We start from the raw sequence: 15,250 nt of genomic DNA, 5'->3' as shown, positions 1-15,250 counted from the left end.
TCATCAATGGGAGCAAAAGCCAGGTGCTTAAGTGGGCCATGATTACTGACCGAGGCATCAGACCAGAATCTAATATTTTCCCCAACCCCAACTTCCCAGGATAGGCCCAACTCTAGATTATCCCAGACCGGTTTCTCATTTCTCGACAGATAAGATCCATTGGCAGTTTTAAGGTTATTTCTCAAGGGAGTATTCCGGCGATTCTTAGATCTAATGACTTAAACAGCTCTGGTTTTGGCCAGTCATATTTTTGAGGCCACAACCCACATTTTCTTTTGGTTGCCACATAGTACTCCATTTTATCAAGGGTACACCTTTATATTAATTATCAGTTCCCCAAATGAAGTCCCTAGTGACTGCAGCGATCCTATGGAAGTGGACTGCGGTAATCTAGCAGATTGCATCGCATAAATTGGCATTATTGAGAGGACAGATTGGGCAAGGGTTATCCTTCCCGCCAAAGAGAGTGTTTTTGCCTTCCAGCCATTAAGCTTTCGCTTGATCCGTTCTTCAATATATCCGTACATTTCCGTGGTCACACGCCCACGGATAAGTGGCACTCCCAGGTTTTTTTTTCCAAGTTATCAGCCCTTTTATATCCCCGTTTATTACATTCATCTATACTGTCCAGCCGGGAGACATTCTCGGAGAAGTACACTCTTGTTTTTGCATCAATAAACTTGTGACCTGAGGCCTCGCAGAAGTCAATGAGTACTCGATTAATTAGAGCAATTTGTTTTGATGATGCGGTGCTAAAGAGTATTAAATCATCAGCAAAAAAGAGGTGGAATAAAGGAGGACATTTTCTACCCAATCTAATTGGCTGCCAAATTTTCTTCTTAACTCAGACCGAATAATTTGGGATAACCATTCCACACACGATATGAAAATATAGAGAGAAATGGGATCTCCTTGCCTTATTTCTCTTTGGGTTTGGAAAGAATTGGTTGGGTTATCATTCCATAGAACTTGCATTGTTGAGATTGTCACACATTTCATCACAACCTTGGTCGTGTTAGTCGGCAATTTGGCTTTCAAGAAGTGTCTTCCAAAGGAAGTCCCAAGTAGAACTCGTAAAGGACTGGCAGTGCGGGTTTTTGGCCCACCAAGATGGGTTGGCGAGCTATTTTACCAAAAACTATCGTTATTGATATGAGTTGGGTTTAATTTGAAATGTTAAATTAGATTTAGAGTCTTGAACTTAAGTAGTGGGTTATAATAAAATAATATGATAATTAATTTATAATTTAAGAAAATATTTTAGAAAAACTAACACATATTTTTTATAGATAATTAATTGAAATAGTTTTCTTATCCAAATTAATTAAGTAGATCTTTTATATGTGTGTGTATATAAACATCACATGTTTATTTAATATTATAAAAGCGTACATAATAATGACAAATAGATGAAAAATAAAAGATGGATGGTGCTCTCTATATAACTATGCACACACATATATCGAGTGTTTAATTACATATACAATGATATAAATGAGAAAATGTCTAAATTGGAGCGTTAAAATTCTTCAACTATATTATATAATATATAAGAAAGTTCATGAAAACGCTTAAAAAAAAAAAAGGCTAGCTAGCCCACAACAAAGTAAACCAAAAGCGACATGGGCTGGCAAAATGCCAACCCAATCCCTCCTTTTTGGGTGGACTGAGCCCAAAGACTAAACCCATATTATTGAGTAAGCCCAAAGAAAGTTCATGAAAACTCTTAAAAAAAAAGCTAGCTAGCCCACAACAAAGTAAACCAAAAGCGACATGGGCTGGCAAAATGCCAACCCAATCCCTCCTTTTTGGGTGGACTGAGCCCAGAGACTAAACCCATATTATTGGCTTTGGTCCCAATTGGCCCTATCAAAAGCTTTTTTTCGAATCAACCTTACTAGCCATTCATCCCATTTTTCCAGTTTTCTTTCTCGTCGAATGTATTACTTCCTAGGCAATGATGATATTATTAGTGATATTACTGCTTCCGATTCTAATTATAAGACTTAGTTGACTAATTTGAAGAAATTAAGGAAGTAAGTTAAATTAGTTATTTGTAATAAATAAGTGTTGTCATTCCTAAAATATCCTTGCTAATTAAGTGTATTGGCTAGAACTATCATTATTAGAAAGACTGTCTTAGAAAAAATGCATAAATATGAGACATAAAAATGGATCAGGGTCTTATAATTAGGACCAGACTAAAAGTCAAATAGGATCTTATATTAAAGACCGAAAGTAGTACTTCTTGAGATAAAGATTGACTGATGAGGCGAGCATATCATCGGCATGACTGGCTTGAGGCGGTTGGCTATTATTTTGGTAAATATCTTTTATACAGTCGTGAAGAGGCTTATCGGCCTGAATTCCATCAAAGTTTATGGTTGCTCAGTTTTTGGGATGAGTTCAAAGTTTGTGGTTGCTCAGTTTTGGGATGAGAGCAATGAGTGTGCGACTAAAGAGACTGTGATATTACTGCACTTCACAACTGCCCGCATACTGCCTGGTGAGGAAACGAGAAAAGAGATCTACAGGAAATTCCACACGTAGTTGTAGGTTTAATTAGCCCATGACATGTCCATGCCGAGTAATCAATACTCCGACGTACGCTGACTTTCAAGAATCAGGAATCAGGATTTTATATGTTCTTTTAGGACTTTAACTTTTACACACTAGTGTGTGTGGTTGTCATGCAAAATCAGAATGCGCTCCGTGAAAGGCGCGGAGAAGAATTTCCAGTTTCTTAATATTAATCAAGGAAACTATCTATTAAATTCCTACAAAAATATATGCTAGCCATCTATCTGGTCCAATCCATGGCTGCCACCTTTGGAAATTTCAAACGCTGCAAAATAATACTTCTCCGATCCTAAATATAAGACCCTTATACGCACTAATATAAATATTTTATATTTAGGACTTGAGGAGTATAAAATTATGTGTATGGAATTAAATTCCCTTCAACTTATAGAACATTGAAAAGATTGACAAAAACAAAAAGTCTCCAAAGTACAACTATAATGAAATAAGAAGCATAATTAAAAGATTTAGGCTTCATTTGTTATCATATTTGAAATCACTTATAAGTATATTTTACATAAGTTAAGACAAAATGTTTCTCACATACTTACTTTGTATTTTGTAAATCAAAACTGAAAAATTATTTATAATATATTCTCAATCATTCACGTTGTAGCACATGCTCACGCTTAGTTGAGTAGAAAAGCTTAAAATGAAGCAGGTAGAGAAATGGGAAAGAGAGAAAATAAACGGGAGATAATATATACTAGGCCTATAAAATAAAATAAAAGTAACTTTGTGCGGACTCATTCTAAGCCCAGTCAGCTCAGTTCGGGTCCGATCCCCAGTCTAACAGTCAAGGGCCGCCCGTGCCCGAAGGATGTTATTGGTAATGACTGTTTTGTCTCGTCTTTTTGATCTTTCTCCCTTCTTCTTCTTCTTTTTTTATTGGGGATATTAGGTGACGAATCCGCATTGGTTCGATTTTTTTTTTTCCCCAATGCGAAAAAACACGACTCGGGGGAACAGAACAACACCGGTCCTTGAGCCAATTAATTTTTGCTTCCGTCGACGTTTCCGTTGGATCTTATAAAGATTAAAAAAAAAATTGATTCAATATTAGTGACAAAAAATAATAAGAAAAATTAATCATTTGATTTCAATAACTTTAACTCAATCAAAATCCTGTCATTAAATTCTAAATTCATTGCAACACAATTTTCTATAATTTTGATTCAATTGAAATTTTTTTGCCGTTCAGTTCAAAAATTTGTTATAAATTTTAAAGTTAATATAATCTTTTTCATAAAATTTGATTGGATTTTGATTTTAATTCATGAAATTTTAAACTAGAGATTTTTGTTCATGAAATTTGAGATCATTTTAATTTAATCTCTAAAATTTGAGACTAATAATTTTATTTTTTAAATTTAATCTCATTTTAATTTTGATCATGGTTTTAGGAAACCAAAACACTATTTTAAGAACCAAAATTCATTAAACATATTAGGATGAGGTCAAATTCTAAGGGGTCAAAATTACTCCGTCTGATTTAAAATATATAAGCTAAATTTTATCTATTTACGTTTATCAAGAAACTAATTAAAATTAATTTAAAACAATAAATGTGTAAGGTATATATTTGTTTTTCTTAATATACCCTTATTAATGAAAAGAATAAGTAAAAGATACAATAAATAAATTAAAAATAAAAGAGAATATATAGGGGTAAAATTGGAAAAAACTTATTAACTGTTGGGATGAAAGTGAATATTATCTTATAAAAAAATTAACCTTTTAAGAAAGTTTAGCTTATATTTTGAACAGCAGGTAGTATTTGTTTTAAATTTTAGGGAAGAAAACTATTTAGTAATTTCTAATTTTAAAAGATCAAAATTTAGAGAGTAAAGATATCATTAATTCTAAATTTTATGCCTGTCATGTATTGAAGTCCGTATTAGTCAAGCTCAACAAGATTAGGTGGGGTTGAAGCCTGAAAGCAAAAGCAGAACAGGAATCAGGAAGAAAATTGCGACACTCGAAGAAGAGCAAGCGCCTGCTGCATCCATGAATGAACATAACCCTCACCCTGGACGTTGGACCCATCCTTTCCCCTTTTCAACTCTCTTTTAAATATTTTTTGGACGAATCTTTCTTATTAAATACTTCTCCTACTGTAAATATAAAAATTATACTATAAAATGAGTATTATATTTATACTTTTCCAGTGCTAAATATAAAATTTTTATATTAGTGTGTATAAAAATCTTATATTTAAGACTGAAAAAGTATTATTCTCCTCTTTACATATTGTTTAGGTCTATCATTTCCCCAAGTTAATTTCTGCTCCGCTTTTCCATTTAGTAGCTGATTGAATGTAATGGATTCAGCCCTTTGTTTTAGGGAACTGGCATTACGTCCATCCTCCTTTAATGAAATGGAGCTTCGATACAATGGACGCGTCTTTAAAAAAAAAAAAAAAAAGGCATCTAAGGTGATTGCTATGGAGTAAAATGGTTATTTTAGTCATTTTCTAGTGTTACAGCGGCCTCTGAAATCGAACCATCATCCTCTTCTTCTACAACAGTATCATTTCTGCGGAGGAGTTTCCGGTTTGAAAAACCCAGAACTGAGGAAGGGAAAGGATTGGGACTTGTGAAAGTAAAATCAATGCATTCTACAAATAAACATTTGGTTATGCAAGTCCTAGTTATTGTGGTTGGAAAATGTCTGACGAAATACAAGAAGATCCTTGCATGCTCTGTTTTTTAACTTTTCATACTCTCCCACGCGACGCACTTGGTTTGATCAATTTGACCTCATGAATATTCCTTTATTACCATAGACAAGCTGGAAAGCATTCCATACTGGATCTTCAAATTTAATGGGATCTCCTTTCATTTCGTCAGTGTAGGCTCTAGTTTCACAGTCGGAGTAAGTGGAAAATATCGTTTCTCTCTATTCAAATTGAAACATAAAAAGCCCAAAATGATGCATATGGAAACCGAAAATTTTTGTATGGGACCAACATGGAAACCCAACCATTGAGGCGTGAATGATAACTGGAGTACTATCAAACGTGGAATTACATTACGGCGATCAGAAACAGAGGTTTTACGGAGAATGAAATCCCAGCAACGAAACTTTGTCGGTCATCGTGAAAGAGAGTGCGCTTCTGGCTATTCAGTTATCGTGCATAGTAGGATATATGCGCTTGAAGTTTTTGGGCAGCGATGCTGCGAGCACAGGAGCAGTGAGGTCAGAAACGCCGTGGACGCCGTCGGAAGAATCTCCTTGAGAGGAAAACAAGCGAGCAAAAAAATCTACCCCAGTCTCGTACATAATTCTCTTTACTGATTTCCTGGGATGAGGAATCACCGATGCTTTGGTCTTGAACTTGCGAGGCTCTTTGGCTGTTTTGTCCATCCGATCGGCTTTGAGCTTTGTCTTCTTCTCTTCGCCTGCCCAGCTGCCCCTATCTGTGACCGGTCCAGGTCCTCCCTTCCTTGAAATTTATAGGCCAGAGAATGAGGAGGACCGTGGCCCCTACTTTTGAGGAAAGATACGCCGATACTGAACAATCCTAGAAAAAAATGGCAGCAGTGATATGGACCCCACCTGATATGGACACCCGCGGCCCGCCTTTTGTTTTCTTACTGGCCAGTCTCAACTCTCACCGTGTCTTTCTTTTTTGTTTTTTTTTTGGTTTAACTCCCCAATCTTGGCTATCCAGTCTCACTGCGCTTTATTCCTTGTGTCATTCTTTATTTTTTTTTTGCCCACCCAGTTCACCGGAGTTGTATCATTCTTCATTTAATTCTCACATCATAATGATAAACGCATGATAATTAATTAATTACAAGACCCTGCCTTATAACGAATTAAAATTGTTATAATTCCTCCCATCTTAATCATAAAATGTTGTTTATAATTTACAAATGATATCTTATTGAGATAATACTTTGTTAATAGTAATTTTGTTCCTCTATAACAGGCCTTGCGTTGGATCTGTTTATAATTTTCTCTTTAATGAAGAAATTGCTTTACTTTCTAGAGCAGCGCATATCGGATTGGGAAGTGGCAGGTGCTGTATAGATTATAGATGTGGCGAGCAAGGGCTGAAAAAAGAGGGAATTAAGTACAGAAGGAGCGATCTCTGTATGCGTGCGCGTGTGTATGGCCTTCGACACGTTGGTGCTCCTGATGAATAGTGATGACCGGCCGGCCTTGTAGGCTTGGCTAGAGAGGGGGCCCACTGCGGCGGAAGATGGCGGCGGCTGAGAACCCATCTAATCCTGTTTCATTATTATTAATGATAATTATAATATCACTGCGTGGGAAAGAAGTTTCCAAAGATTTCCCAAATTCTAGCCTGTGGTGATGGTTTAATGTGTAGATTTAGCTTTCCCCATGCCAAGTCATCGTGTCCCTTGCCATCGGTCATTCAGTTGTCCGAGCTCCTCCACGTGTGAAATTATAGACGAGGATCAATCGCTTTGTACTGTCCGGCCGTAAAAGATGCCTTCCAGTCTTCCGTTATTGCGCTCTCCCTTTTCCCATCGACCGCCTCATTGTGTTTTTTTTTTGGGCAACCCAACCGCCTCACACAGAACCACCACTCCATCCGTGTCAAAATACTCCTTAATTTTATTTATACATTACTTTTAATATCTTACATGGGAAAAAAAAACATTAAACTCTGATAACTGTTTAAAATTCAACTACTTTCAAATTTTATTTTTAGTTAATATACACTATATTTCACATATATAGAATTGACCGAATACTAAATAAAAAGTAAAATTATATATCAATATAAAAAATTTCTCTCAACACCATATAAATATGACTAAAAAATATCTTCTCTTTCTGTTCTATAAATAAGACCAGAGGAATATAAGATAAACTTTATTCATTTATGTTTATAAAAAATTAGTTAAAATCAGTTTAAAACGATAAATATGTAAAACACATATTTTTTGCCAAATATGCCTTTATTAATAAAAAAAGAGTAAAAGATGCAATAAATAAATAAAAAAGAAAAGAGAATACTATGTGTTAGGTGTAAAATTGTAAAGAAAAAAAAAACTCATTAAATACTTAGTTAAATATAAATGTTATCTTATAAAAATACCAAGTCCCTCCAACAAAATTTATCTTGTACCCCTCTAATCCTATATATAAGTTTCAAATAACCGAATCACATTAACGAACTAGCAGCTAGAATTAGTTAAAAATAATAAATATGTAAGAAATGTATTTTTTTTAAATTTGCCCCTTTTTATTAAGAGAGTAAATGAGGAAGGCAATAAATAAAAATAATGAAAGAGAATATATGAAGGTAATATTAATAAGAGAGATGGAGTACTAAATAGAGTCAACTAATAGTAAAATAGGAAAAAAGATAATTAATGCTCAGACAAATTAAAAATAAAACTTATATTTTGGACCAGATTCCTCCTTAAAAATGAAGCCTATATATAGAACGGGAGGGAGAATTTTGAACAGGAGGGGGAATAGTAATTCAAATTGGTTAGCGTCGTTTAAGATGCATTAATCAGTGTATTGCTCTCATATATCCCAGCCACCTCTGAGTGTAAAAACCCCATCATTCAGACAGTTTCTAAATGATCTTACATTAAAAACAAACAAATACACTGTAAGATTTGCAAAAATAAAAAACTGCGGTACACAAACTGTCCTTGGAACGTTGCAATGTTCTTTCTCCGGGGATTCAAGTTCACATCTGGAATTCAAATGAAACATTATCTTTTTTCTTTTTGTTGGTTGATTCCAGAGCTGCTTCCCCATCCGGTTTAATATATAAAATAGTATAATTTTAGGATAATTTAAATGTGTTTATAAGATACGAGTATATGTTTAAAATATGTATGAAAATCTAACTAATATTTACTTTATTTCTGGGGTTCATTAATGACATGATATATCACTATGTCGGATCGCACTTACCGCTCACTTCTCATAAACAATATCTTTGAAAAACAAATACAATTTTACATAATTACAATTTTAATTAGCCTTTTTATTGAGATTTGCTGAGGTGAATATTTAGATTGAAATACTTAAATACCCAAACGGAAGGAGAGGAGGAGACGATCTCCAAAGTTCCCCTTTTGCTCGTCAACATTGGCGGCTGGGCAAAAGGCCATCTTCATTCGCTGGGCCATGTCAGAGCATTAGTGGTAAACAAAATGTGATTATTTTTTTAAAATGAAAGATAAATTATAGGGGCCTTGAAATAAACATTATAATGTGGAGGGGGAAGCACCTTCCCTCCTCCCAACACACTCGTCACCCTGCTGTATGCAGATAATTTGCATTCAGCAGATAAATGGATGGTTTCACGTTTCCTTTTCTTTAAATCAAAAAACAAACGACATTCATATACTCCCTCCGTTCCTTATTATAAGAGATATTTGATGCTTATGACATGTTTCTATATATAAGAGACGCTTAAAAGTTGTCTCTATTTTTGTGTTAATTTCTATTTTACCTATATTTATTGTCTCCAACTCACACTCTCTCTCCTTCCTACTTCTCTTTCTTTTTATTTAATAATTTATTGTTCTCCCTCATACTCTCTCTCCTTATTAATGAGGGTATTTTTAGAAAAAAAATTATATTTTTTATACATTAATTGTTCTTAACTAATTTAACTGTTTTTTTTATCAACGTAATTCGGTTATTCGTCTCTTATAATAAGGAACGGAAGGAGTAATAAATAAGGATCTTACAAGCTCTTGCTTGGCCCGTGCCCTAATGATTACGTGATGCGCTGATGCTTACATATACAGGCTAATAAAATGATGCTTGAAATTTTGAGCCACGAACTTACTTTTTATTTTATTTTTAAGAAACTGTTAAAAATGCCCGCTATAGTTGGCCATTTAAGCTGATCATTATTGGATTCTAAACAGAAGTAGTGGTAATTTATTTAACATTATTTTTTCTTCCACTGAGATTTTTTCCCTTTTCATCCAGGCCTGTCGTGTGTATTAAAAGTTGAAACCGCTCACTTTAATGACCTATTATCCACAACCCTCCCCCCCTCAAAAAAAAAAAAAAGCGACTTTGACTTTAATTTTCCACTGTCATTTCTGTCTCACGAGTGAAAGATCTCTCTTCAACTGAGAATTCGAGGGGAGATCGAGGTTGAATGCAGGAGTGACTAAAAACGTCATTAGCCTGGTTTTGAACAAATCCTGACATATTACCTATGTGTAAAACTAGACGTTCACGCGAGATAAAATTAAAAAAGAAAATAAGACGGAGTATGCCATACGGAGTAGTGGCAGAATCAGGAGAGGGTGAAAAGATGGGGGGTGAGTTCAAAAGTCAAAAAGAGTTTCTGTTTGCGAGCTCTTTTACGCGGTGAACAGGAATGAAACCCACAGACACGGGCGGCTTGCATATTGCTCGTAGTTTGAAGGCTATGGCGGCAGTTAGCATCCTAGCGTAACTCATATCACATCACAGGGTGGGTGAGACTAAATTGAGAAAGGTTGTCAAATCCAATCAGGATTGGGCATGTGGCCACAAGTATTCACTTCCCCCGGTCCTCAGTGAGTTGGTGATGTCCAATCAGTCAGACCACCGTTTTACTTTTTCACACGCATCCGTTACGCCCAGCCTTCGTCACTCACCAAGCAGCGTACTCCTCGAGAAGATAAGTTTTAAATTTGAGGAGGAGGATGATCAATTTTAATATCTTACTATTTTTAATTTTATTTTAGATTATTTATTTCTTATTTTTTGGCATATTTTTTATATATTCTTTTTTATATTTTTCTCATTTATTATAAAAATATATTTGTAATTTATTTATTATTTTTAACTAGTTTAACTAATTATTTGTTATCTATAAATTAATATTTGAAACTAAGTCTTGAGCTTAATATATTACTGTAGTTTAAAATTAATTAATTTTATTTTTTGAATTATTTTTAGATTCTATTATTTGGGTAAACATACACTAAATTTTACAACTTTGCATTAAAAATTACTAACTCTAATTTTTAATATAAAAAAATTTTTTATTTAATTTGGTTTTAAATATAAAACTTTAATTACTTTATTTCTTATATTTATTTATTTTTTAAAATAAATTATAATAGTTATACATATTAAATATTTATTAAATAATAAATTTAACTAAAATATATAGTTATTAAAAATATTTAGTAAAAACATCATAGGCAAACTTTATTTTTTCATGTGAACTAAACAAATCAAACGTCCGACACACGTGTGAAAAATTAATAAAAGAGACACGTATTTCAAGAACCAACAGCAACCCTGCCTGGGTACTGCTGCAAACTTTTTTTTTTTTTTTCCGTGAAAAGAAGATGTATATTATTTATGCGATGAGAACAAAGTCAGTTCTGAGTACAACAAAAGCAAAGCTCAGCTAACGAACAACCAGACATGAAATCCTTTTTGCAGTGTAATCGCAAAGGGAAGGCGACTCGTTTACACCGTGATGCGCTTGGACATCCTCTTGGCCGAACAAAGTGCGGTTATGCTTACGCCATCCCGTAGCTTCCAGCACGAAATTCCGAATATTGCTGCAAATTTTATGTAACACATGAACACCACCGTTTCTCTTGCATGATAAAGAACTTAAGTTTATATAATTTCTATGCCTATTTTCAAATTAAATCAAAACAGGTGGACTTTAAATTCAGAGATAAATTAAAATATCGTTAACTAGAATAATGGACGAAAATATAATTATTTTTATTCAAGTGAAACAAAGTTTGTTCATTGTATAAGTTGAAATACCTAAATGTTTTTAATGCTTTTGTTGGGTTAATATAATTTTCTATTCTTAAAATCTGAGTCCATTTTTATTTTGGTTTCTCAAATTTTAAACATGTGGTTCAGTCCCCCAAATTTAATTTGTCTTAAAACCTTAGTCTTTAAAAATGTAACAATCTTAAAATTTGCCTAACTGTAAGAATGGAGTTAAAATAATAACACGGACTCACTAGATCACGCCTAGTTAAAAATTGTGTGGATAACAGATTATACAGAGAATAATGAGTTTTTAAAACACAATGTAGTAAACAGTCCCTCAAGAAACATCCAGGGAAAAAAAAGGTTAGACAACTACATTTTGAAGACATTTTCTTTATTTTTTTTCTCTTTGCTATTTGCATAAGATTTAGCTAGATCATTTAGTGAGTCTACATCATTAGTTTTAATGCTATTTATAATATTTCAGAAGATTTTAATAATATTACACTTTTACAGATTTTAAGATAAATTAAATTTTATGGAGTAAAAACACATGTTTTAAATTTAAGGGATCAATACTAAAATAGACCTAAGTTTCAGGAGAAAAAGTTATATGATCATAAAAATAATTAAAGCCCAAATGCCTACTTGGGTATATTTCTTTACAGTTCAGACCCAAAGGATGGTAACGAGAACGTCAGTCTGGGTTGGTAAAACCGGGGTGGGCCTAACAAGCTTCAATTTTGGGCCAACAGCCCAGCAAGGTTCCAGATTATGTGAAGCATCCAAGAGCGAGGGGAGGGGTGGGGAACGGAGCCTATGGGAGGAAGGCGAGGAAAATTGGAAGGAAGAAGGAAATGAAAGTGACGTGGAAGAACAGCAAGAAACGCTCGTTGCCGGCGGTGTCCAACTTCAGTAACCTTCCTTTTGAGCATCAAGAGGAGGATGTGACTCCTCATCAAGACCATGCTCGTTTGCGGGGCAATAAAGATGCCGAAACCGGTGCTCGTAACTCGGACCAATCCGAAGATCGGGACAGTCCCCATCACTCTGACTTATCGGAAGCAAGACGTCTGGCCAAAGAATTTCAAGCTCAGGGAGACAAGCTTGCTGAGGTATTACTATCACTGTTTTTATCCCTCAGTTCATTTTTTTAATCTGGAGGGCAAAGGAGAGAATTGTTTTAGAAGCCGTGATATTTCCCTACGGGTGCCACAGGGTAGCGTTTAGTTAGGCAGATGTTCACTGATTCCAAGTTGTGACTACCATTACAAATCCCTTTGCATTACGAATAACACCTTTTTGTCGTGTAAAAGATTAAATACTAATTTACATAAACAATATTTTGAGGTGAAATGCTCTTTATTCTTGTTGTTACTGGAATGTTCTGGGATTTTCCAAAGGCTACTTCCTCCTGTTGTTGTTAATTCTCCTATATTTTTACCACCTATTTTTTCTGGAAATTTTCCTCTGTCAGTTTCCTTAACTTTTCTGTTCAGCTCTGAGATATCTTTCGATCGATTTTTCGCTTCTATCCATTCGAATACTCTTGGGAAAGTTCAATCTCATTTTAATGACTTTATCAATGTCAAGCAATTGTTACATGGACTGAAAATTGTGTCTTTTTACTTGTACCACACCCTTTCATGCAGGATGGGAAGTACGGGGAGGCATTAGGTAAATGGGAGTCTGCTCTGTCATTGACACCTGATGTTGCTGTTTTACATGAACAGAAAGCCCAAGTTCTCCTGGAAATTGGAGATGCTTGGAATGCTTTGAAGGCTGCAATCCGTGTGTCCCTGCTCTCTATTCTTAATCTTGTGTATTTTAACTGTACGTTATTATATCTCCAATTCCAAGATTCAATAAAATAAATGAACAGTTTCTGCTACTATAATCTTTTTTGACGTGTTCTAAGTCCTATAAACTTATTGAAAAACTCTTCTGGACTTAGACCATAAGCTTTTCCATCTGTATATTTTTAATTATGTTCTGGAGTTTGGAAGCCACATGTTTTGGCATATATTTACTCAAAGCACTATTGACTTAGTGCTCAATATGCTCATTCACCGCTTCTATATGGCAGGAGCTACGGAATTGCAGCCATCATGGGCTGAGGTATGATGTTTATAATTTAGAATTATCGTAGTAGTGAATATTGTGAATATTTTGAATGTTACATTGTCGTATTTAGAGGATTTTTTTTGGGTCTTAAAGCTTTATGTTGTGTTTGTATCATTTGAAAGATATTGTTAGAAGCTTCTCAACCTAATAAAGCTGCTTTGATATTGTTCTATGTAACATGTATGGTCAATTAGATTTATGAAGTCTGGTTTCCTTATTATGATGCTCAAATTCTTTGATATTGGAATATGGAGTAATTATTGGTTATTTGGCTGGCTCATGTAGTCAAGCTCCGGCATTTATGTATATACATAAATAAATACATTTCGGAATCATGTAGACAGAACACCTGTATTTTACATGATTGATTCCCACCTGTTGTTATGATGTGTCTTAAAATTGATAAAAGAGAATTAATGCTGGAAAATCTCTAGCGTTGCAAGTCTAGGCCGTTAGGTTCAGAACCAAGTGGCATATTTCTCTTGTTTGAGACCAGTAGAGAGTTTCAGCAAACCTAAGATCGGAGATTGCTGGATTGTTACTCCTCTCCAGCTTACTTTAGTTTTTTAATAGCATCAAATTCCTCTAGATGCTGTGTCAGCCTGTTGACTTTTTTCAGTCCTTTTTGGTTCTATAAATGCCTGCCCTTGGCTAATATCTCTTATCTCTGATATATTGTCATTTTGGTTTTTATTATAAAACAAAATCATCATTGAATCGTATCTGTTGGATCTTTGAAAGCTTTTGTCTGTTGTTTGTATTAAAACATTGGTGCTTAAAATTATGTTATTGGTTGATCATGGATTACATATGTCTGATGTAATGTAACTCTTTTCTAACTCTTATTCATATGCAACTCGGTCTCTTCAGGCATGGGTTACACTTGGCCGGGCTCAGCTAAATTTTGGCGAACCTGATTGTGCCATTGAGAGCTTTGACAGAGCCCTATCTATCAAGGTGAACCTTTAAGAATATAATCTTGGTTGTGGGTTTTGACGTTGCTCAAATCTTATCATGCTGGGATCGAATGTGTGATATGGAAGGTAGAATTTAAACAGCCATAAGATTGACTGACTAATGGTGATATCATCCCAATGTAATTTCCGGTGGGAGAAGTTAATTATTTTACAGTTCAATTAAACGGCAACTTTTTTTTGAAGAAGCAAAATTTCAATGAATTCCACGTTTGAGAAACCTATACAGTCTGACTGATCAGGAATTCCATTTTGAACAGAAGACCTTTTTTTTCCCTGGGTTGGGGTGTAGCGTTTAACTAGAAAATTTGCCTCTTATCTGAGGCGAATGCACCCTTCCGATGCTTGAATAATGTTACTAAACGGATCTTTGCGTCTGCTTTCACTTTGATATCTAACGAAGTGTATTGGCATATGCAGCCTGATTGCGTGGATGCTCAAGGCGACAGAAAAACGGCATCACATCTTGTAAAGAAGAGAAAGCAACTCCACTCAGCAGGCTTGAGTAGTACTAAAAATCGTTACGAGGTGGGTGATAAAGAAAGCGCCTGAAGAAGACTTGACCTGATCGCCGCAGTTGCGTTCTCAGAGTTCATTGGCGCGGCCACGTCTTGTCAATAGTCAAATACAGATGACTGGTGCTACACCTGTATTTAACTGTTTAATAATAAATACTCGGCGAGCAATTTTTTTCTTTTTTTGGTTGTTTTGTTTTGATAGAAGGCGAGCAAATATTTGGGTCGGACGTCATCGTAAGAAAAAGTTTTCTTGATGACATTCCCTACCCTGTTGCGGACGATTTCTTCCGTAAAAGTTCCCTTCGTACAAATTAATGTTAATATAATCAGGGGCGTGACGGTGCATTATATTACTAT

The 15,250-nt window shown here is 34.8% G+C and overlaps 1 protein-coding gene across 1 annotated transcript; it reads left to right on the top strand.

Moving 5' to 3' along the window:
* The first annotated feature begins 12,114 nt into the window (after positions 1–12,114).
* On the top strand, positions 12,115–15,043 carry LOC114716796 (tetratricopeptide repeat protein 33-like). The gene is made up of 5 exons (XM_028901859.1): positions 12,115–12,392; positions 12,930–13,068; positions 13,364–13,395; positions 14,272–14,358; positions 14,796–15,043. Exons 1-5 carry the CDS (start codon positions 12,135–12,137, stop codon positions 14,925–14,927), a joined length of 648 nt encoding a protein of 215 aa, XP_028757692.1. The 5' UTR covers positions 12,115–12,134; the 3' UTR covers positions 14,928–15,043.
* Positions 15,044–15,250: the final 207 nt, after the last annotated feature.

This window comes from Neltuma alba, unplaced genomic scaffold (assembly GCF_004799145.2).
Source record: "Neltuma alba isolate B1F8T4 unplaced genomic scaffold, ASM479914v2 tig00011687_pilon, whole genome shotgun sequence".
NCBI lineage: Eukaryota > Viridiplantae > Streptophyta > Magnoliopsida > Fabales > Fabaceae > Neltuma > Neltuma alba.
The sequence above is the reverse complement of the archived record's forward strand: the minus strand, read 5'-3'. Positions and strand labels throughout refer to the sequence as shown.

Coding starts and splice junctions, on each gene's coding strand:
- LOC114716796 (XM_028901859.1), top strand. CDS start 12,135: ATGAAAGTGACGTGGAAGAACAGCAAGAAACGCTCGTTGCCGGCGGTG. Junction 12,393..12,929: donor AGGGAGACAAGCTTGCTGAG/GTATTACTATCA, acceptor CCTTTCATGCAG/GATGGGAAGTACGGGGAGGC. Junction 14,359..14,795: donor ACAGAGCCCTATCTATCAAG/GTGAACCTTTAA, acceptor TGGCATATGCAG/CCTGATTGCGTGGATGCTCA.